This window comes from Ovis canadensis, chromosome 19, assembly GCF_042477335.2.
Source record: "Ovis canadensis isolate MfBH-ARS-UI-01 breed Bighorn chromosome 19, ARS-UI_OviCan_v2, whole genome shotgun sequence".
NCBI lineage: Eukaryota > Metazoa > Chordata > Mammalia > Artiodactyla > Bovidae > Ovis > Ovis canadensis.
In genome coordinates, this window is record NC_091263.1 from 18273149 (window position 1) to 18297117 (window position 23969).

General features: G+C 38.5%; 1 protein-coding gene across 1 annotated transcript in view; it reads left to right on the plus strand.

Moving 5' to 3' along the window:
• LOC138424409 (transcription factor SOX-9-like) overlaps positions 1-23969 on the plus strand; it is an 844838-nt gene that overhangs the window by 727555 nt on the left and 93314 nt on the right. Inside the window, exon 3 of the mRNA XM_069561224.1 lies at positions 12861-13034. Coding sequence (XP_069417325.1) covers positions 12861-13034 — 174 coding nt within the window. The remainder of the gene's footprint in view (positions 1-12860; positions 13035-23969) is intronic.

The window sequence follows — 23969 nt, forward strand, 5'->3', positions numbered from 1 at the left end:
GGAGGCCTGGCGTGCTGCTATTCATGGGGTCGCAAAGAGTTGGACACAACTGAACTGAACTGATACCTATGATGATTTATCTTAATCTCGCTTTCAGATGGAGTAAGTGGTTCATCCCTAAGCCTTATTCTTTGGAGATGACAAGTTGTTAATCACATAACCAACCCTAATTCTGCATTCTTCAAACTTTTCACCCATAGCTCTGTATCCTTCCCAGCAGTGTGTCCTTAGGGAAGTTGTCTAACCACTGTATATCCCAGTTTCTTCATCAGTAAAATGGGGATAACAACACCTTTGTCACTGGATTGTGCTGAGAGTGCATCAAAGACACACAACAGCAGGTGTCAATAAACATAGCTATTGTGATCATTTCCCTTGTACTTACAATTCTTAGAGATGTGGTTATAGCAGCTTCCTCTGATGACCAATCAGATCCCCACAAACCCATCCCTGGCTCATCTCTGATTTCAGCTGCAATTGTGATGGACAGTTTTACTCACCAAACACTGACAGCATCTTATCTGTCTTATTTACCTTATTTATTTTATTTTTCTTATTTACCTGTGTATCTCTCCACCTTCTGCCCCAGGCCCTTCTCTGCTGCCAAGAGAGCTCAGCCTCCTATGCCCAGACACAGCTTGAAGATGCTGGGTGTGATGATTTCCAGTGTAGCATAGAGGCCAATCCACAAACACTCCAGCATCTTTCTCTGTGTAGTTCTCAGGAGCATTTTGAACCCTTCCCAATAGTTTCAGCAGAATCCAGTGCCTTTTACTTTATAATATGCATCCCAGCAACACACATTCACGCAGGTTTTTTATTCTCATTTTCTGCCTCAATCTCACTTCTTCTTTCCTCCCAATTCTGCAAACAATCCTTGCCTTAGAATCTGTTTCAGAGAAAATCCAAACTAAGACAGTGTAAGGGTCAAGGAGTTGAGATCATGGGTTATGGAGTCGCTTGTCTGGATTTGAATCTCAACCCGATTGCTTAGTAGTTCTGGTGCCTTATGTTTTTAACTTACTTATTTCTTTCTGCCTCAGTTTCCTCACCTATAAAATGCAGATAATAGTAGGAACTATCTCTAACATTATCAGTAATACATGAACCATAGCAGCATAAATGCTAAACACTGAAAATGTGTCTCATGGGAGAGACATTGCATGTAAACATTGAGTCTTACTATCTCCACACAGCACTCATTCAATTATGCCTATAAATCTTAGTATTGCTTATTCCCTACTTTCTCATTGCCTGTTTTCTTAGTGCAGCCTCCTTCTTCTCCTTTCTTTCTCTTCCTTTTGTTTGCTAGTGCTGAATACATAGAAGAGCAAGTGTTCCCCAGAGTTCTGCACTTTCTGGAAGCATGTCAGAGAGCCCTTCTTTTGTGCCAAGCCCCCTGATCTGCCGCAGACACCAGATGATTCTGCCAGCTCCCGGTTAGTCAGAGTCTCTTCATCCAGACTCTTTGCTCCTCTTTCTGGCTGCCTGCCTTTTGGCTGTCAGGCGTTCCCTGGCATTGCTCTCAAAGGGCGCGCCAAGGAGGGAAAAGATAGCAGAACTCAGATTAGCCAATTATGGGATCTAGAGAATTAGGATTTGGGGATCACTGGGCTTTAGTTTTCTGGGCCATTTCTGCCTTCCATTACCATAGAAAATTCAGAATGAGCCTTCTGCAATGGCAGTGTATTTGTCATTGATTAAGACCTAATTGGGACATAATAAAATGCACAGATATCAAGTGTTCAATTTGATGAGTTTTGGCAAATGTATGCATTCATATAATGACCCTCCAAAATAAGATGGCAAGGCTTTCTTATCACCCTAGAAAATTACCTTATTCCCCTTTTTAATCAATTCCCTGCCACTCCCCAAGTAGCCACTTTCTTATTTATTTTTTTAAAGCACAGATCATTGCTTTGCAATCTTGTGTTAATTTCTGCTGTACAGCAAAGTGACCCAGTCGTACCCTTATATGCATTATTTTTTAGTATTCTTTTCCATTATGGATTATCACAGGATATTGAATGTAGTTCCGGGTACTAAACTGTAGGGCCTTATTGTTTATACATCCTGTATATACTAGTTTGTGTCTGCTAATTCCAAACTCCCAATCCATTTCTACCCTGTGCCCCTCCCCCACCCTTGGCAGCCACAAGTCTGTTCTGTATGTCTGTGAGTCTGTTCCTATTTTGTAGATAAGTTCATTTGTGCCATATTTTAGATTCCATGTGTATATTATATGGTATTTGTCTTTCTCTTTCTAACTTACTTCTCTTAGTATGGTAATCTCTAGTTGCATCCATGTTGCTGCAAACGGCAATATTTTATTCTTTTTAAGGCTGAGTAGTATTCCATTGTATATATGTACCATCCATCTACCAGTGGACATTTAGGTTGCTTCCATGTCTTGGCTATTGTGAATAGCGATACTATGAACATAAGTGTGCAAGGACTTTTTTGAATTACAGTTTTGTCTGGACACATGCCCAGGAGTGGGACTGTTGTATCATAAGGTAATTCTGAGTTCTCCATAGTGGCTGTACCAACTTACATCCCCACCAGTGTAGGATGGTTCCCTTTTCTCCACACCCTCTCCAGCATTTGTTACTTGAGACTTTTGATGATGGCTACTCTGACCTGTGTGAGATGGTACTCCACTGTTCTTTTAAGCCAATCCCTGTTACTATATATATTTTCCTTATCTTGAACTTCACATACAGGAAGTCACAAGTACCTTTTATGTAGCATGATCTTGTGAATCATTCATGTAGTTGTGTGGATTGGAAGATTATTCCTTTTTACCACTGGGTAGTGTCCACTATATGACTATGCCATTAAAAAGTCCATTTACCTGTGGACAGACACTTGAGTAAATTCCACCTCAGGGCTATTTTGAATATAGTTGCCATGGTCACTCTTCTTTTTTTTTGGCCATGCTGTGCAGCATGGCATGCAGAATCTTAGTTCCTGACCAAGTGTCTAACCTGCACCATCTGTTGTAGTGAAAGCCTGAAATCTTAACCACTGGACCTCCAGGGAAGTCCCCAGGGTCACCCTTATAAAAGCATTTTGTGTGTAAAAATATTTTCTTGGGAGTAAATAACTAGGTGTTGATTTCTGGGCCCTAAAGTATTAGAAGTGCATTTAATTGTATTAAAGAGAAATTAACAATCAATAGCTATACCATTTTACCCTGCCACTGACAAAGTATGAAAGTTCTAGACCATCCATAACCTCACCAACACTTAGAGTTGTCAGTCTTGTTAGTTTCAGCTACTCTAGTAGATATGAACTGGTATCATAATGCAGTTTTATTTATATATTTTCCTGATGATTAATGATTTGGAGCATCTTCTACCATGCCCACTCATTACCCCAACATATGTTTGTGCATTGTCCTTTCAAGCGTTTAATACTAGATTCGATTCAGTTCAGTTCAGTTCAGTCGCTCAGTCGTGTCCGACTCTTTGCAACCCCATGAATCACAGCACACCAGGCTTCCCTGTCCATCACCAACTCCCTGAGTTCACCCAAACCCATGTCCATCAAGTCGGTGATGCCATCCAGCCATTTCATCCTCCATCGTCCCCTTCTCCTCCTGCCCCCAATCCCTCTCAGCATCAGAATCTTTTCCAATGAGTCAACTCTTCGCATGAGGTGGCCAAAGTGTTAGAGTTTCAGCCTGAGCATTAGTCCTTCCAATGAACACTCAGGACTGATCTCCTTTAAGATGGACTGGTTGGATCTCCTTGCAGTCCGAGGGACTCTCAAGAGTCTTCTCCAACATCGAAGTTCAAAAGCATCAATTCTTCAGTGCTCAGCTTTCTTCACATTCCAACTCTCACATCCATACATGACCAGTAGAAAAACCATAGCCTGGACTAGATGGACCTTTGTCGGCAAAGTAATGTCTCTGCTTTTGAATATGCTATCTAGGTTGGTCATAACTTTCATGTCAAGGGGTAAGTGTCTTTTAATTTCATGGCTGCAATCACCATCTGAAGTGATTTTGGAGCCCCCCAAAATCAAGTCTGACACTGTTTCCACTGTTTCCCCATCTATTTCCCATGAAGTGATGGGACCAGATGCCATGATCTTCGTTTTCTGAATGTTGAGCTTTAAGCCAACTTTTTCACTCTCCTCTTTCACTTTCATCAAGAGGCTTTTTAGTTCCTCTTCACTTTCTGCCATCAGGGTGGTGTCATCTGCATATCTGAGGTTATTGATATTTCTCCCGGCAATCTTAATTCCAGCTTGTGATTCTTCCAGCACAGCGTTTCTCATAATGTACTCTGCATATAAGTTAAATAAGCAGGGTAACAATATACAGGCTTGATGTACTCCTTTTCCTATCTGGAACCAGTCTGTTGTTCCATGTCCAGTTCTAACTGTTGCTTCCTGACCTGCATGTAGGTTTCTCAAGAGGTAGGTCAGGTGGTCTGGTACTCCCATCTCTTTCAGAATTTTCCACACTTTATTGTGATCCACACAGTCAAGGCTTTGGCATAGTCAATAAAGCAGAAATAGATGGTTTTTCTAGAACTCTCTTGCTTTTTCCATGATCCAGCAGATGTTGGCAATTTTATCTCTCATTCCTCTGGCTTTTCTAAAACCAGCTTGGACATCTGGATGTTCACAGTTCACATACTGCTGAAGCCTGGCTTGGAGAATTTTGAGCATTACTTTACTAGCATGTGAGATGAGTGCAATTGTGTGGTAGTTTGAGCATTCTTTGGCATTGCCTTTCTTTGCAATTGGAATGAAAACTGACCTTTTCCAGTCCTGTGGCCACTGCTGAGTTTTCCAAATTTGTTGGCATATTGAGTGCAGCACTTTCACAGCATCATCTTTCAGGATTGAAATAGCTCAGCTGGAATTCCATCACCTCCACTAGCTTTGTTCATAGTGATGGTTTCTAAGGCCCACTTGACTTCACATTCCAGGATGTTTGGTTCTAGGTGAGTAATCACACCATTGTGATTATCTGGGTTCTGAAGCCCTTTTTTGTACAGTTCTTCTGTGTATTCCTGCCACTTCTTCTTAATATCTTCTGCTCTGTTAGGTCCATACTATTTCTGTCCTTTATCAAGCCCATCTTTGCATGAAATATTACATTGGTATCCCTAATTTTCTTGAAGAGATCTCTAGTCTTTGCCATTCTGTTCTTTTCCTCTATTTCTTTGCACTGATCACTGAGGAAGCCTTTCTTATCTCTCCTTGCTATTCTTTGGAATTCTGCATTCAGATGCTTATATCTTTCCTTTTCTCCTTTGTTTTTCACTTCTCTTTTTTCAACTATTTGTAAGGCCTCCTCAGACAGCCATTTTGCTTTTTTGAAGTTTTTCCACAGAGATGGTCTTGATCCCTGTCTCCTGTACAATGTCACAAACCTCCGTCCATAGTTCATCAGGCACTCTATCTATCAGATCTAGTCCCTTAAATCTGTTTCTCACTTCCACTGTATAATCATAAGGGATTTGATTTAGGTCATATCTGAATGGTCTAGTGGTTTTCCCCACTTTCTTCAATCTAAATCTGAATTTGGCAGTGAGGAGTTCATGATCTGAGCCACAGTCAGCTCCCGGTGTTGTTATTGCTGACTGTATAGAGCTTCTCCATCTTTGGCTGCAAAGGTTATAACAATCTGATTTCGGTGTGGACCATCTGGTGATGTCCATGTGGAGAGTCTTCTTAGTCTAACCAATTTGACCAATATTTTTGATGTCCTGCCCTCAGTTGTTTGAGAGGAAAATGAGCGTCTGGGCTTCTCAGGCAGATAGAGAGGAATTCATGGAGTGCTGTACTCAGCAGCCAGTGTGCTTTCTTGTCACTTACTTTCCAAAAGCATGTCTACAACATCCTGGAACTCTATACATGAGAGCTTTCTTTTGGCCTATGTGTGGGTCAGGCCTGAAATGCCAGGGGATTAATGTTTCTGAGAACAACCCTCACTCAATGACAAATTGGAACTATAGGTTACATATATCATCTTTCTTGCACTTTGGGTAAAATAACTCTGAAGTGTGCTCTACACTGGTTCCTAGGGCCTGTCAATGAAATTGAGCCTTAGTTCTCTACAGCAATCACTTAGGCAATGGCGATAATTTATCAGCTCCTCCTTTTTCAGTCACATTTCCCATTCTCTGACTTAGTTTCTCTAGGATCGCTTCCAAAATGAACTACTTGTACTCAAGTTCTTGCACTGTGATTGCTTCTAGGGAAACACAGCTGAGACAAATTTCCCCAAAGATGCATATTAGGACATAAGAATTATATGTCAGACTAAAGGGTTGATGATGTGCTTAAGAAGTTATATCACTGACTTAATGGGTAGCCACTCAAATGAAACGACCAGATAAATATGACAGAAAGTCAGTCATGTCAGTGCCTAGTAGAAGCAAAAGTCCCTATAGGCTGGTGACTGAGGGTTGGAATAGGTTTTCTAGAAAAGGTAGAATCTGCTAGGGTCATGGAAATGTGAGCTGAAAGGGGAGGAGGACATTCTAGGACAGAGGTGTGTTACAACAATGGCATGGTTGTACAAATCATATTTGGATTTATAATCTACTTGGAGCCTAAGAATGATCTCTGTCCGTCTCCAAGGCAAACCATTCAATATCACAGTAATCCAAGTCTATGCCCCAACCAGTAATGCTGAAGAAGCTGAAGTTGGATGGTTCTATGAAGACCTACAAGACCTTTTAGAACTACCACCCAAAAAAGATGTCCTTTTCATTATAGGGGACTGGAATGCAAAAGTGGGAAGTCAAGAAACACCTGGAGTAACAGGCAAATATGGCCTTGAAATGCAGAATGAAGCAGGGCAAAGACTAATAGAGTTTTGCCAAAAAAATGCACTGGTCATAGCAAACACCCTCTTCCAACAACACAAGAGAAGACTCTACACATGGATATCACCAGATGGTCAACACTGAAATCAGACTGATTATATTCTTGGCAGCCAAAGATGGAGAAACTCTATACAGTCAACAAAAACAAGTCCAGGAGCTGACTGTGGCTCAGATCATGAACTCCTTATTACCAAATTCAGACTCAAATTGAAGAAAGTAGGGAAAACTGCTAGACCATCCAGGTTTGACCTTAATCAACCCCCTTATGACTATACATTGGAAGTGAAAAATAGATTTAAGGGACTAAATCTGATAGATAGAGTGCCTGATGAACTACGGACGGAGGTTCGTGACATTGTGCAGGAGACAGGGATCAAGACCATCCCCACGGAAAAGGAATGCAAAAAAGCAAAATGGCTGTCTGAGGAGGCCTTACAAATAGCTGTGAAAAGAAGAGAAGTGAAAAGAAGAGAAGTGAAAAGCAAAGGAGAAAAGGAAAGATAAAAGGATCTGAATGCAGAGTTCCAAAGAATAGCAAGAAGAGATACAAAAAATCCTTCTTTAGTGATCAATGCAAAGAAATAGAGGAAAACAACAGAATGGGAAAGACTAGAGATCTCTTCAAGAAAATAGAGATACCAAGGGAACGTTTCATGCAAAGATGGGCTCGATAAAAGACAGAAATGGTATGGACCTAACAGAAGCAGAAAATATTAAGAAGAGGTGGCAAGAATACACAGAAGAATTGTGCAGTAAAGGGCTTCATGACCCGGATAAGCATGATGGTGTGATCACTCACCTAGAGCCAGACATCCTGGAATGTAAAGTCAAGTGGGCCTTAGAAAGCATGACTACGAACAAAGCTAGTGGAGGTGATGGAATTTCAGTTGAGCTGTTTCAAATCCTGAAAGGTGATGCCGTGAAAGTGCTGCACTCAATATGCAAGCAAATTTGGAACACTCAGCAGTGGCCACAAGACTGGAAAAGGTCAGTTTTCATTCCAATTGCAAAGAAAGGCAATGCCAAAGAATGCTCAAACTACCACACAATTGCACTCATCTCACATGCTAGTAAAGTAATGCTCAAAATTCTCCAAGCCAGGCTTCAGCAGTATGTGAACTGTGAACATCCAGATGTCCAAGCTGGTTTTAGAAAAGCCAGAGGAATGAGAGATAAAATTGCCAACATCTGCTGGATCATGGAAAAAGCAAGAGAGTTCCAGAAAAAACATCTATTTCTGCTTTATTGACTATGCCAAAGCCTTGACTGTGTGGATCACAATAAAGTGTGGAAAATTCTGAAAGAGATGGGAATACCAGACCACCTGACCTACCTCTTGAGAAACCTATATGCAGGTCAGGAAGCAACAGTTAGAACTGGACATGGAACAACAGACTGGTTCCAGATAGGAAAACATCCAGGCTGTATATTGTTACCCTGCTTATTTAACTTATATGCAGAGTACATTATGAGAAACGCTGTGCTGAAAGAATCACAAGCTGGAATTAAGATTGCCGGGAGAAATATCAATAACCTCAGATATGCAGATGACACCACCCTGATGGCAGAGAGTGAAGAGGAACTAAAAAGCCTCTTGATGAAAGTGAAAGAGGAGAGTGAAAATGTTGGCTTAAAGCTCAACATTCAGAAAACAAACGTCATGGCATCTGGTCCCATCACTTCATGGGAAATAGATGGGGAAACAGTGGAAACAGTGTCAGACTTGATTTTTTTGAACTCCAAAATCACTGCAGATGGTGACTGCAGCCATGAAATTAAAAGGCGCTTACTCCTTGTAAGAAAAGTTATGACCAACCTAGATAGCATATTCAAAAGCAGAGACATTACTTTGCTGACTAAGGTCCGTCTAGTCAAAGCTATGGTTTTTCCACTGGTCATGTATGGATGTGAGAGTTGGACTGTGAAGAAGGCTGAGCGCCAAAGAATTGATGCTTTTGAACTGTGGTTTTGGAGAAGACTCTTGAGAGTCCCTCGGACTGCAAGGAGATCCAACCAGTCCATTCTGAAGGAGATCAGCCCTGGGATTTCTTTGGAAGGAATGATGCTAAAGCTGAAGCTCCAGTACTTTGGCCACCTCATGCGAAGAGTTGACTCATTGGAAAAGACTCTGATGCTGGGAGGGACTGGGGGCAGGAGGAGAAGGGGACGACCGAGGATGAGATGGCTGGGTGGCATCATGGACTCGATCAACGTGAATCTGAGTGAATTCCGGGAGTTGGTGATGGACAGGGAGGCCTGGCGTGCTGCTATTCATGGGGTCGCAAAGAGTCGGACACGACTGAGCAACTGACCTGAACTGAACTGAATTGGAGCCTAAGTGTGTATGAAAAGGGACAAAAATAAGATTTGCAGTGTTGATTATGATCAAATTAGAAAGAGTCTTAAAGGAAACACTAGTAATTTTGGACTTTGTCTCACAGATAATAGAGAGTCATTGAATACTTTTTTCAGCAGAAAGTAACACAATAAAGTAGGTTTGTAGGTGAAAAAAAAAACAACAGTGCTGCTGTGAACAGTTAATCAAAGCTAAAAGTAGAAGGTTCTTGATGTAGTTTTAGTGATTCAGATGTAAACTGATAAAATCCCCAAAATGTGTAATGCTTATGGGAATGAATAAGGCAATATCCGTTCAAGAACTACTGTAGAGATTCAATAGGATTTGGTGACACTGATGATGGAACTTGTGAAACAGATAAATGAGTCAATGTTGTTTTAAATCTTCAAGGCAGTTGGTTTCAAAATATTGCCAGAATATTAACAAAATTTAAGAAATTATAAAAGATCTTAGAGTAAAACAATAAGTTCATTTAAACCCTGTAATTTCAACTTTTAAGTCCCTTTGTGGTGATTTTCAAATAGTTATACCTTTATATCTAACAAATATTTTAAGATCTGGAGCTAGAATGTAGTAGAGAGTTGGTACTGTTAAACGATATCTGAGAATCTCTTTTTAAACTGTTGACCATATACAAGATCACAAAGGAAGGAAGCTAAGAGAGTGAAGAATTGAGCCCCGGCAAAAGACCACATTTAGGGCAAAGAGAAAGAGAAGCGAGGTTGAGATGAGGTACAGCTATAAGGGCTGTGAAGGGTTGTGAAGTCAAAAGGAAAGATGATGCGATGATGAGGGGATAAACGTGATTAGAGGCTTCAAAGATCAAATGGGTTAGAGGTTCCAATGAGGATGGAAAGTCCTTAGAGCTATAGAAAAGGTAACACATGATCTTGACCTCATTAGGCTATCAGCCAGGTTGGAGAGCTGAAATTTAGAGAAAGGAAACAATAAAAAACAGCATAACCACCTTACAGTGTTTGACCACACTGTGATCACTATGTGAGAGCAGGAAAACAAGGCGTCAGCAAAAGACACAGGCATGAGCAATTTGACCAAGTCCAGGTGTAACTTGAGCTTGAGCTTTGCAAAAGAGAGAAATGAATATGCAGGAGGAAGACCCCATGCATAAAAATCACTGGGTAGAGACTTACGCTATTTGGGAGTTTAATTAAACCGAGAGATGAGGGTATTTACACACTTACATAGGCATATATTGCCTGCTTCTCTTAATTTAAAAATCCCAGAACTAATCTAAATGTGAAAACTGATAAAGTAACTAAACATGTCTAGTCTTGAAGGAGCTACCTATAGAATCAAATGAGCCAGTGAAAGTGATTAATTCTAGTGTCCACAGACATGGAGCCAAAACCGAGACATTTTCAGATCAAAGGTAGTTTTGTTGGTGGGCTCATTTAGTCATTGAAGTGGCTGTGTATGTGGTAAAAATAACAGGGAATTTTTATGTAAATATGGAGCATCTGTACCTAGAACCAAGCACAACTACCTTAATTTTATAAACGTCAGGACTATTGCTCCTGTAAGGGTTTGTCCTAAGGAGGTGTGCGTTAGACTATGCTTTTGTGCTTCTTCACCCAGCTCGTTGAGCTATCTGTTACTGAATGCAAGGTTGTATGCCCCTTGCATAGTGAGGCCCAACCAAACCTGTCCCACTTGCTTTCCTCCTTTTCCCTTCTTTCTTTTGATCTACCTAGTGATGCATGGATCTCTATAATCTTTTCTGCTGGTCTAGCAGCCAGTGTTCTGTGAGAACTGTTGCATCTGGAGATGTGTTCTTTTTTTTCTTAATATAAATTTATTTATTTTAATTGGAGGTTAATTACTTTACAATATTGTATTGGTTTTATTCTTGATGCATCCATGGAGAGAGATGTACTCCACATCCAGCTACTTCTCTGCCATCTTTCAAGGCCAAACAAACCAAAAAGCCAGAAGTTGGAGCAGAGAAATTTTATTGCAGGGCCATGCAAGATGACAGATGGTTCATACTTCAAAAGCCCCAAACCCTCAAAGGTTTTCAGCAAGACACTTTTAAAAGCAAGATGAGGGAGGGGCATGGCTAGTTGTACAAATTTCTTGGTGTGCCAATCCTTTGTCCTTACAGATGTCCACAAAGGCCAGGCCATGATTCTCCAGTAAATCTCCAAGAAGGCAAATGTTGTTCTCTATTCTATAACTTTTTAATCTCTACATGAATGAAATCTTAAAGATTGGAGCCCTGAGAATGGGCTCTCCAGTTTATTTCAGGCTGTGGGCAACATTCTTTCACAAAATGTACAGGGTCAGTATGACTAAGCACAGGAAAAGGAACAGATCTAATAGGGAGTCAAGTCTGTTCTTCCCTATTACATTTTGAACACTTGGGTAGCGCATATGGTTAGGCTGATGGTTAGAATGAGACTGGGGACAGAGAGGTAAATATATGTCTATCTTAAAAAAGCTAACTGGTTCTCCAATTTTTGCTTTAGGTATTTTAAATCATCTATAAATAAATTATTTATTTAAGTTTTCTTTTCCTTGCCAGATATTTTGAAGCCATTGTGAAATAGTTATGACTACTGTCCTTAAATTGCTGAGGTCCTTATTTATTTATTTTTTTTAATTTTAAGATGCTCAAGCCTGTCTTCAAAAATGTTACTCCTCTAAGTATCTAATAACATAAGAACCTCATCCAATGGGAAATACAGTCTTGGGTAAAAATGTCTTCCCCACTAGGTTTCCTGAATATAATGGCAATGAGATTAGCACATTTCCCAGTGACTGAGTTGGCATGTGCCCATAGATTTATAAATAGAATTTATTGTGAAAGTTACTGTGCTACTTGGGTAAGTAGCTATTTCAATTTGATGATAGAAAGTGTTCTGTGAAAAGGAACTATTATATGCTTTATATGCCTTGGCCATCTGAGGACGAAGAAGGACAGAAGACACAAGTGAGTCCATTCTATCCCATATACAATTATGAACAATTGGATATGTTTAATGTGGCAATTTGATTGACATTTTCCTGTTCCTTTACTTTTAATTACTTTGGACCAGTTGGGGGTAAATGATGATTTCAAATCCTTAATCATTTTGCTGTCATTAGGTAGTATAATAGCAACATGCTGGAATGTGTCCTGATTTCTGCTGACATCTCCCACAGGACAGCAATAGACTCATGGAATTTAAAGACCATTTGGAGTCAGGAACCACCCTGCGCCCTGTTCCTACCTTTGTAAACTAAGATATTTGTTTACCACGTTCAGATAAAACTAATGGTGAATTTCTAAGGCGAACCTTGAGATGAAAGGACATTTATGTAATTGAAAATATCATCATTGCTGTCACCAGTAGAGTGTATCTTATTTTTGAAAGATGGAGTTACATGTTACGACTAGGAAAAACTGTTTTCAATAAGATAAATTTCGATGAGCCTTTGTGCTTTGTAGTCCAGTCAAAATTCTAATAGTGAGAAAATACCTGTATCCCAGTCAGAATACTATTTTATGCCTCTCCTTAAGAAATCAGGCATTTCCTTTAAGCGGCCAAATCCTGTGCCATGATTATGCATGGGAGTGCACAGTGCTATACACTGCTGGCTTAGGTTCTATACAGAACTGTCTTTACATTGCATTTCTTTCTTTTTGATAGTCTAGCTCCACAGTGAGAGCCTATCAAACCAGTAAATCTCGAGTGACCATGAGCCCTGGCTTTAGCTCCCAATGGAACAGCAGCCAACCAGCCTGGAATACATACTCCTTTCCAAGAGCAAGCTTGCACTATCAATCCCACGCCAGCTATTCCTACTGCACTGGACACCCTGCTGTAAGTACTCCATTTTTCTGTACTTAGTAGATTGGATGCTTAAGCAGGTACATTTTGAATCCAGAGTTGGTATCGCTCGATTAAGTGAGCACTATTTCCAATGGTATAATTCTTCTACAACAAGAATATGCTATTATTGAGTAAAAGTGATGAGAAATGGAGAATGTCTTAAGCATTTAAATGACACACTTGGATGATTGTTGCTGAAAATTTGTGTCTTATTTAAAGTTATTTCTAGGTGAAATTGGTTGGCAGAGTTTTCAGAATGGTGTTGGTGTGAAGGCTGAATGTACATAGGTCTCTGGCTTTATTTTCTGACTTCCTCCTGGCTTTTCTTAGGAATTTAGTTTGTTGTTTTTGTACTGGAGAGGGTGTCTTTCAAAGTGACAATCCCATCACTTGCCTGGTTAGTATAAACAAATACTAACAGTTATAAATTCATTAGGAGGATATTTTCTAGTTACTTGTACACAGAACTCTGAGGTTCTTGGCATAAATGACTCAAAGGGCAAGAGAAAGAAACATTTAGTGAAGAGAAATAAGCTCATGGAATTTGAGAACCTTTTAGAACAGAATACTTGTTTTTGCCATTGTTTTTTGTGTCTCAATCCAGTTCTCATACACTGAGATCTTTGTTGTTGTAAATTATACTTACATGCTTGGAAAAATTGTGATGAATGCTGATTAGGAAGACATCTGTTTTCTGCTAAAAATATAAGTACAAGACTCTTGGTGAATGAGAGACCTTTAAAAATAAGTCATATCTGTTTAAAACAAGCATACTTATATGCCAATATATATGAACTTTATGTTAACTACAAGTCAAAAATATATGATAAATGCATATAAAACTAAATAAAGAGAAAAGAACCCAAACTAAAACTGAAGAAAATCATCAAATCAGAAGGGGAGAAACTAAAAGAAGAAAAGAACAGAAAAGAACTACAAAACCACCAGAAAATAAGTAATAATATTGCAATAAACACATACCTCTCAATAATCACTTTAAATGTCAATGTACTAAATAACCCAAAAAAAGACATGAGTGGCTTATTGGATACAAACAAACAAACACAGAAAAGACCTAAGTCCCATCTGTATGCTGCCTACAAGAAAAAAAGAAAGAGAAAAAAAGCTCACTTCAGAGCTAAAGACACAAAGAGACTAAAAATGAAGGTATGAAAAAGATATTCCATAAAATGGAAAAGAAAATAAAGTTAGGGTAACAACACTCATATCAGGCCAAGTACAATTTAAAGCAAAGTGTGTAAGAAGAGACAAAAAGGGCATTGTATAATGAAAAGTTGGGGGTCAATCCAAGAAGAGTCTATCACGTTCACAAACATGTATGCCCCTGATACAGGAGAAACAGAATATATAAAGCAAATATTACCAGACACAAAGGGGAAAATTGACTGTAACACAATAATAGTAAGGAACTTTAACACTCAGCCTACATGAATGGATAGGTGAAGTTGCGCAGTCATGTCCAACTCTTTGTGACCCCATGGACTGTAGCCTACCAGGCTCCTCCATCCATGGGATTCTCCAGCAAGAATACTGGAGTGGATTGCCATTTCCTTCTCCAGGGGATCTTCCTGACCCAGGGATCGAACCCAGGTCTCCCGCATTGGAGGCAGACGCTTTAACCTCTGAGCCACCAGGGATAGACCATCTAAACACAAAGTCAACAAGGAAATGATGGCTTTCAGTAACACATTAGACAAGGCAAACTTAATAGATATCTACTGGATATTCTATCCCCAAACAGCAGAATATACATTCTTTCCAAGTGTAAGTGGAATGTTCTTCAGGATAGATTACATGCTAAAACACAATAATCCACAATAAATTTAAGGTCGAAATTATGTCAAGCATTGTTTCCAAAAACAAGGGTAGGAAACTAGAAATCAAATACAGGAAGAAAGTGGGAAAAAAAAACAAAACAACACAGACATGTGGAGGCTAAAAATCTTGCAATTAAGAACAATGGAGCCATGAAGAAATCAAAGAGGAAATCAAAATGTACCTGGAGATGAATGACAATAACAGCATAACTTCCTAAAGTCTATGGGATGCAGAAAAGCAGTTTTAAGACATAAAGGTTATAACAAAACAGACCTATTCCCAAGAAATCAGGAAAATTCAAAGCAAACAACTGAACTTTCCATCTAAAGGAATTAGCAAAAAAAGAACAGTCAGAGCACAAATTCAAAAGAAACAAGAAGATAATAAAGATCAGAGAGGAAACAAATAAAATAGTGACAAAAATAATAAGCAAAGATCAATTAAACTAATAGCTGTCTTTTGAAAAAATAAACAGAATTGATGATCCAGGTTCATTAAGAAAAAAATGTGTGAGTGCCCAAATAAAATTAAATATGAAAGAAGAGAATTTACAGGCAATATTGTTGTTGTTCAGTTGCTCAGTTGTGTCCAACTCGGCAACCCCATGGACTATAGCATGGCAGGCCTCCATGTCCTCCACCATCTCCCGAAACCCACTCACACTCATGTCCATTTAGTAAGTAATCCCATCCAAACATCTTGTTGGATTGTCCCTTTCTCTTACTGCCTTCAGTCTTTCCCAGAATCAGGCTCTTTCTAATGAATCAGCTCTTTGCATCAGCTGGACAAAGTATTGGAACTTCAGCTTCAGCTTCAGTCCTTCCAATGAGTATTCATGATTAATTTCCTTTGGGATTGACTGGTTTGATATCCTTGCAGTCCAAGGGATTCTCAAGAGTCTTCAACACCGCAGTTCAAAAATATAAATTCCTGGACTCTCAGTCTTCTTTATGGTCCAGCTCTCACAACCATACATGACTATCAAAAAAAAGCATAGCTTTAACTATATAGACCTTTATTGGCAAAGTGATGTCTCTGCTTTTTAATATGCTGTCTAGGTTGGTCATAGCTTTTCTTCCAAAAGGCAAGCATCTTTTAATTTCATGGCTGCAGTCACCATCTGCAGTGATTTTGGAGCCCCCAAAAATAAAGTCTGTCATCTACTTGCATGAAGTGATGGGGCTGGATGCCATGATTTTAGTTTTTTGAATGTTGAGTTTTAAGCCAGCTTTTTCACTCTCCTCTTTCACCTTTATCAAAAGGTTCTTTAGTTCCTCTTTGCTTTTGCCAAAAAGGTGGTGTCATCTGCATACCTGAGGTTATTGATATTTCTTCTGGCAATGTTGTTTCCAGCTTGTGCTTCATCCATCCTGGCATTCCATATGATGTACTCTGGACAGTAGTTAAATAAGCAGGGTGACAATATTACAGCCTTAATATACTCTTTTCCCAATTTGGAACCAGTCTATTGTTCCATGTCCGGTTTTAACTGTTGCTTCTTGACCTGCATACAGGTTTCTCAAGGTGCAGGTGAGGTGGTCTGATATTCCCATCTCTTGAAGAATTTTTCATAGTTGTGATCCACACAGTCAAAGGCTTTAGCGTAGTCAATCAGGCAGAAGTAGATATTTTTCTGGAATTCTCTTACTTTTTCTATGATCCAGTGGATGTTGGCAATTTAATCTCTGGTTCCTCTGTCTTTTCTAAATCCAGCTTGAACATCTGGAAGTTCACAGTTCACATATTGTTGACGCCTTGCTTGGAGAATTTTGAGTGTTACTTTGCTAGCATGTGAAATGAGAGCAGTTGTGTGATAGTTTTAACATACTTACAGAAATACAAACAATCATAAGAGAATATTATAAACAATTATATTCTACCATATTGGACAACCTAGGAAAATGGATAAACTCCTAGAAATATAGAATTTTCTAAGACTGCTGTTCAGTCGCTCTGCCGTGTCTGACTCTGTAACCCCATAGGCTACAGCATGCCAGTGCTCCCTGTCCACCACTGTCTCTCAGAGTTTCCTCAGATTCATGTCCACTGAGTTCATGAGGCTACATATAATCATCTGATCCTCTGCCACCTCCTTCTCCTTTTACCTTCAATCTTTTCCAGCATCATGTCTTTCCAGTGAGTCAGCTCTCACATCAGGTAGCCAAAGTATTCTAAAACTGATTTTGGAAGCAACAGAAAAACAGAATAGACTGTTTACTAGTTTTGACATTGAATCAGAAATCAAAAAACTTTCAACAAACCAAAGTCCAGGACTGAAGAGCTTCAGAGGGGAATTTTACTAAACAATTAAAAGAAGGGTTAATATCGCTTTTTCTCAATTTGTGCCAAAAATTGAAGAAGATTGAACATTTCCAAACTCATTCTACAAGGTCAGCATTACTCTGAAATGAAAATGAGATGAAAGCGCTAAAAAAATAAATTTAGAAGCCAATATCCCCGATGCACATAGACATAAAAATCCTCAGCAAAATAGTAGCAAACCAAATTCAACAATCTGTAGAAAGTATCATACATCATGATGGAATGGGATGTATTTGAGAGATGTAAGGATAGTTCACTATTTACAAATCAATCGATATAATATACCATGTTAACAAAACTAAGAGTAAATATCCCATGACCATTTCCTTAGATACAGAAAAAGCATTTGATAGACTTCAACCTCCATTCATGATAAAAGCTCTCAACAAAGTTATTGTAGAGGGAACATACCTCACCATAATAAAGACCATTCATGACAAAGTCACAGTTAACATTATCCTCAATGGTGAAAAGTTTTAAGGATTTTCCTCTAGGATTAGGAACAAGAAAAGGATGTCCACTCTTGCCATTTCTATTTAACATAGTATTGGAAGTTCTAGCCACATCATTCAGACAAGAAAAAGAAATAAAAGGCATCTAAATTGGAAGAGAAGAAGAAAAACTTTCACTATTTGCAGATGAAAAATATGTAATAAAACCCTTAAGTCTCCACCAAAATCTAGTAGAACTATTTATGAATTCAGTAAAGTTGCAGGATACGTGATTACTATACAGAAATCTCTTGCATTTGTATACACTAATAATGAATAATCAGAGAAATCAAGAAAACAATCACATTTACAAATGCATCATAAATAAATAAATATCTAGGAATGCATTTAACCAAGAAAGTAAAAGACTTGTACTGTGAAAACTTTAAAACATCGATAAAGGAAATTGAAAACAATGCAAATAAATGAAAAGTTACACTGTGTTCATGGATTGGAAGTATTAATACTGTAAACATGTCTATACTACCCAAGCAACTACAGAATTAATGTAATCCCTAACAAAATACCCGTGAAAAATTTCATATTATTATAACTAGTAATCCTAAAATTTCTATGGAATCATAAAGGATCCCAAAGAGCCAAAGTAATCTTGAAAAAAATCAAAGCTATAGTTGTCATGTTCTGTAACAGATTATACTACAAACCTCCAGTAACCAAAATAGTATGGTTTTGGCATGAAAAATGATGTGTTGATCAATGGAAAAGAATAAAGAATTCAGAATAAACCCACACACATATGGTCAATTACTATATGACAAAGGAAGCAAGAATACTCAATGAAAAAGTACTCAATGAAAAAATACTCAATGAAAAAGCAAGAATACTCAATGAAAAGACAATCTCTTTAACAAGTGGTGTTAGGAAAACTGGACAACTACATGCAAAAGAATGAAATTGTACTTCTTTCTCACACCATATACAAAAATAAACTCAAAGTAAATGAAAGACTTAAATGTAAGGCCTGAAACTGTAAAAATCCTAGAAGAAAATCTAGGTAGTATGCTCTTTGACATGGGTCTTAACAATATTTTGTGCCTATGTCTACTTAGTCAAATGAAACAGAAGCAAAACTAAGTAAATGAAACTACATGAAACTAAAGGGCTTTTGCATAGTGAAGAAATTATCAACAAAATGAAAAGATAACCTACTGAATGAGAGAAGATGTTTGCAAAGTATATGTCTGTTATGGGTTAATATCCAAAATATTTAAAGAACTCGTACTACTCAATGCAAAAATAACATGATTTAGAATTTGGCAGAAGGCCTGAATAGGCATTTTTCTAAAGAACATTTGGAGATGGAATTCTCTGGGGGTTCTGTACTTCCATTGCAGTGGGCACAGGTTCCTTCTCTGTTTGGGGGACTAAGATCTCACATGCTGCATAGACCAAAGCGGGGGAGAAACATGAATGTATACAGATGGCTAATAGTTAGCATGAAAAGGTATTCAATATCACAGATAATCAGATACATGCAATCCAAGACTACAGTGAGCCATCACCTCACACCTGTCAGAATGGCCATCATCGAAAATAACAAGTGTCGGTAAAGATGTGGAGAAAACTAAAGCTTGTGCACGGTTGGCCAGAGTGTAAATTGGTGCAACCACTATGGAAAACTGTGTGAAGTTTCTTCAAAAAAGTAAAAATAAAACTGTCATATGATTCAGCCATATCATACCTGGGTATTTAATCTAAAGAAAAGGAAAATGTGAATTTGAAAAAAAATATGCACCCTAATGTTCATATCAGCCTTATTTACAATAGCTAAGATATGGAAACAACTCAACTGTTCACTAACATCAGTTCAGTTCAGTCGCTCAGTCATTTCCAACTCTTTGCGACCCCATGACTCGCAGCATGCCAGGCCTCCCTGTCCTGTGAGATATATATACTTACACATATCCACAATGGATTATTACTCATCCATAAAAAATAAAAGTTTGTCTTTGTGATAACACAGCTAGACTTGGAGAGTGTCATGCTTAGTGAAATAGGTCCAAGAAAGACAAGTACTGTATGTTTTTGCTTATATGTGGAATCAAAAAAATAAAATGGAAACGAGCTCACAGATACAGAGAGGAAACTAGTGGCTATCAGACAGGAGAGGGATTAGGGGAGAGGAAAGATAGTTTAAGGGGATTAAGAGGTACAAACTGCTAGGTGTGCAAGAAATGTTACAAGATGTAACGCACAGAGCAAAGAATGTTGACTATTTTATAATAACTTTATTTGGAGTGTGAAGCGAAGTGAAAGTCACTCAGTCATTTCTGACTCTACAGTCCATAGAATTCTCCAGGACAGAGTATTGGAATGGGTAGCCGTTCCCTTCTCCAGGCGATCTTCCCAACCCAGGGATTGAACCCAGGTCTGCTGCATTGCAGGTGGATTCTTTACCTGCTGAGCCACAAGGGAAGCCCAGGAATACTTGCCTGGGTAACCTATCTCTTCTCTAGAGGATCTTCCCAACCCAGGGTCTCCTGCATTGCAGGCAGATTCTTTACCAAGTGAGCTATCAGGAAAGCCCTATTTGGAGTATAATTTATTGAATCACTATGTTGTATACCTGAAACTTATATAATATTGAAATTAATTAAAAAAAATAAAGATCCTATATGCTTCTCACAATAACTCCTTTAATCATCAGTAAATGGAAACATGAATTCTTCAGTGTTCAGAAGGGCCATTGTGACTTCTGCATTTTGGCTCTTCGTTTTGCGTTTCAAGGTTATGGAATCATGAAGTGTCCCAGGATTCCAAATTGAGATAATTTGTCTCCAATATCATGATGTAAAGTCACTTAAGGGAAGACACAATGAATTTACTCATTATGTAAATTGATGTAACTTTGTTAAAAGATGATTTAGAAAAAAGTATAAAAATTTAAATTGCACATAGCTTTGACTCAATAATCAAATTTTGAGCATTTCACTGGACATATACAAGATGTATTCCTAAGGATGATGCTTGCAATATTTTTTACAAGTACTTGGAAAAAGAACCTGAACAAGCTTCATTCGTTTTCATTCATCCATGCTTTCAAAAATGTGTGAAGCATGATTACGTAGTCATTGTATTCCATCATTCTTCTAGCTGAAAGAGGCTCAGAAGTGAAAGAAAAAGTCTTAATCTCAAGGGGCTTCCATTCTAGGGAATAGGGAAGCTGGCAACTACATAAATAGACATATGAATTAATAAAAGGAAGCAAACTGGAAAATAATACAGCAGGGTTCAGTGTTATTTGGAAACTCGAAATAGGTTGAAATGATGGAGAAGAACAAGGTGGCTCCATGAGTTGTATTTTCAGCACGTCGTCAGTTGGGAGCCAGGTTTCCTCTGAGATCCAGATAAAATTTAACTTTAGTCTTGGCATTGCTTTCATGGATATGACATCAAAAGCACAGGCAACCAAAGCTAAAACAAAAAAACTGGGGTTTTCCAAATTGAACTGCTTGTGCAAAGCAAACAAAAACAAATATAAAAATAAACAAGCAAGACCCTGAAAAAAAAATCAAAAGAATGAAGAAACAATGTAATAAATTAGGAAAGATTTTCAAATTATAATCTAATGAGGGGTTAATGTCCAGGATATATAAAGAACTCAAACAACATGAATAACCCTGGTTAAAAAATAGACAATGGATCTGAATAGACATTTCTCCAAATAAGACATAAAAATAACCAACAGATAGAGGAAAAGTTGGGGCTTCCCAGGTACCACTAGAGGTAAAGGAAACACCTGCCAAACGCAGGAGACACAAGAGATGAGGGTTTGATCCTTGGGTCAAGGACGATCCTCTGGAGAAGGAAATGGCAACCTACTCCAGTATTGCCTGGAAATTTCCATGGACAGAGCAGTCTGGTGGGTTATAGTCTATGGTGCCACAAAGAGTCGTGCAAGACTGAGCAACTGAGCACACACAGACAGACACAAAGGAAAAAGTTGCTTAGCATCATCAGTCATCAGGGAAATGTAAATCAAAATCACAATGGGATAGTACTCCACACCTGTTAGAATGGCTATTATCAAAAAGAGAAAAGGTAAATGTTAGCAAGAACGTGGAGAAAAGGGAACTTTTGTACACTGTTGGTGGAAAGGTAAATTGGTCCAGTCATAATGGAAAGCAGTATGGTAATTCCTTGAAGAAATAAACACAGAGTTGCTGTATGCATGTGTATCCAAATGAAATGTAGTGCCTAGTATTAATTAAACTTATTAGCAAAAGATAGAAAGAAAGAAAGAAAAGAGCTCTAAGTGTGCAGAGATCACCAAGAAGAGCTCAGAGCCCTCCAAACACAGGAAACAGAGCGGAGCATCGGAGGCAGGACTGAGCCTGAATGTCCTCCACCCAGAGAGAGCCGGTGCGCCCTGAGCACCGGAGGAGGGAAGAGGGGCAGGTCGACCAGGTCTGCGGCTCTCTGCAATGCACAGGGAGTTTGTATTTAAGTCTGGTGAAAACCTTTGTAGTGTTGGAAGCAAAGAAATTAAATTGCATGATTTAGTATATTTTAGGACTGAGTTGGGCTGCTGAGTGAAGAATTTCTGGTAACAGAAAAAGAAGGAAATCAGGAAGTCAGATTAGGGTAATATTACATATACATACAGAGAAAAGCGCGTGTGCATGTCTGTGTACACGTGTGTGAGTTTACTTCTATAAAACGGAATTGAAGACCTATAGTAAGAGGATGACATTTTCTTATAAATCCTTTGATTTGTTGGCTCGTCAAAAATGTTTGCAACTTGTTTTCATAATAACAAAAGACAAGTTGCATATATATTAAATAAATTTTTTTAGTAAATGGTTGCCTATCTAAATTGTCTCATTAGCTTTTCCCTTCAGTCATTATTTGTCAAGCCAAATTATAACAAATTATAATTTAATGCAGCATTTCAAGTCACGCTCTTATTGGCCTCAAGGCCATCTGTAAGTAGCTGACACTGAGCACTTAATACTTTTCAAACTCTGAGCTGAGCACCTTTATGCATGTTATATACATATATGTATTCAAAATAGACCCAAGATGTAGTTACTAGTATTATTATTGTTTTAAGGATTAGTGAAATAAAGCGTAGGAAAATTAATATCTTGCCCAGAATTACATAGCTAGTAGTGAAATTTGAGATTCAAATGTTGGCAGTCAGGTTTCCAACCTGCATTCTTATCCTATATTTTATATGTATTATATTCCTTGTCATTGAGTCTTGTGTCTTTATTTACATGTTGAGAATGATTCTGTGACTGTACCTCAGACACAACTCTTTTTAATCATTTAATTTAAATATGCACGCACCCCTCAATACTCCTTAGAGATATACTTGTAAGACATTCCATTGTAGGCCTGGAGTTTGGAATAAAGAAAATAGGTGTTATTCTGTCTTGGAAACCACTGGGATAATTACACTATGTCTAGCCACTTTTTTGTGCTTCAAAATCCAGAAACTGATACTTTCTTTTGTTACACCACTGCGAGTAAAGGCAGTCAAATATGGAAAGTAGAAGCAAAAGATTAGAATGTACTTTAAAAAATAGTCATAGGTGTTGTACTTCTGATTTCAAGGATACTCTAAGGATCGATTTTAAAGCCTACTTGACATTCTCCCATTATTTCAACAGTTAAACTTTTCTTTTGCATTTTCCTCTTCTGCCTAATCAAATGGCATTGAACTCTTGACTCCAAGATCAGGGCCCATTTAATTCAGCCGCTGCTATATAAAAGGAATGATGTTATCTGATAATAAACCAGATGACCAATATAGGCAGACTTGGAGAGCTAGCTTATGATGGCAACATACAAAAATGTTGACAGCCTCCTAACTTTAACTTGGGTCCCTATTGCAATCAAAATACTAGAGAAATTATTTGGGCTCCAAAATGTGACAGTGTATCCCACAGCTGCCACGCAGTGTAAGATCCACAGGGGTTTTGTGGTTCAAACCACAGAAACGGAATTCCAGTCTGAAGAGACTGCCCATGATTTTCTTGAGTCATATAATTTAGTAGGCTTTAATGAAGCTGTAAATGTTCTGCCTGCCTTGTGAGAGTTTGGCCCTTTTTCCTAAGTTTCTGGTTTGATTGAAGATTTCCAGCTCTTCAGTTTCCTGGGGTTAGGAGGGTGTCAGCCAATGCAATGTTTGTATGGTCGGTAGTTGCTTCACTCCCCTGCTACTGAGGAATTCTGATACCCTCTGAGTGTCTGGTTAGTTAACTTGCTATCAGTAGCCCATAGAAACCTCAGAATACAGCCAGGCCTC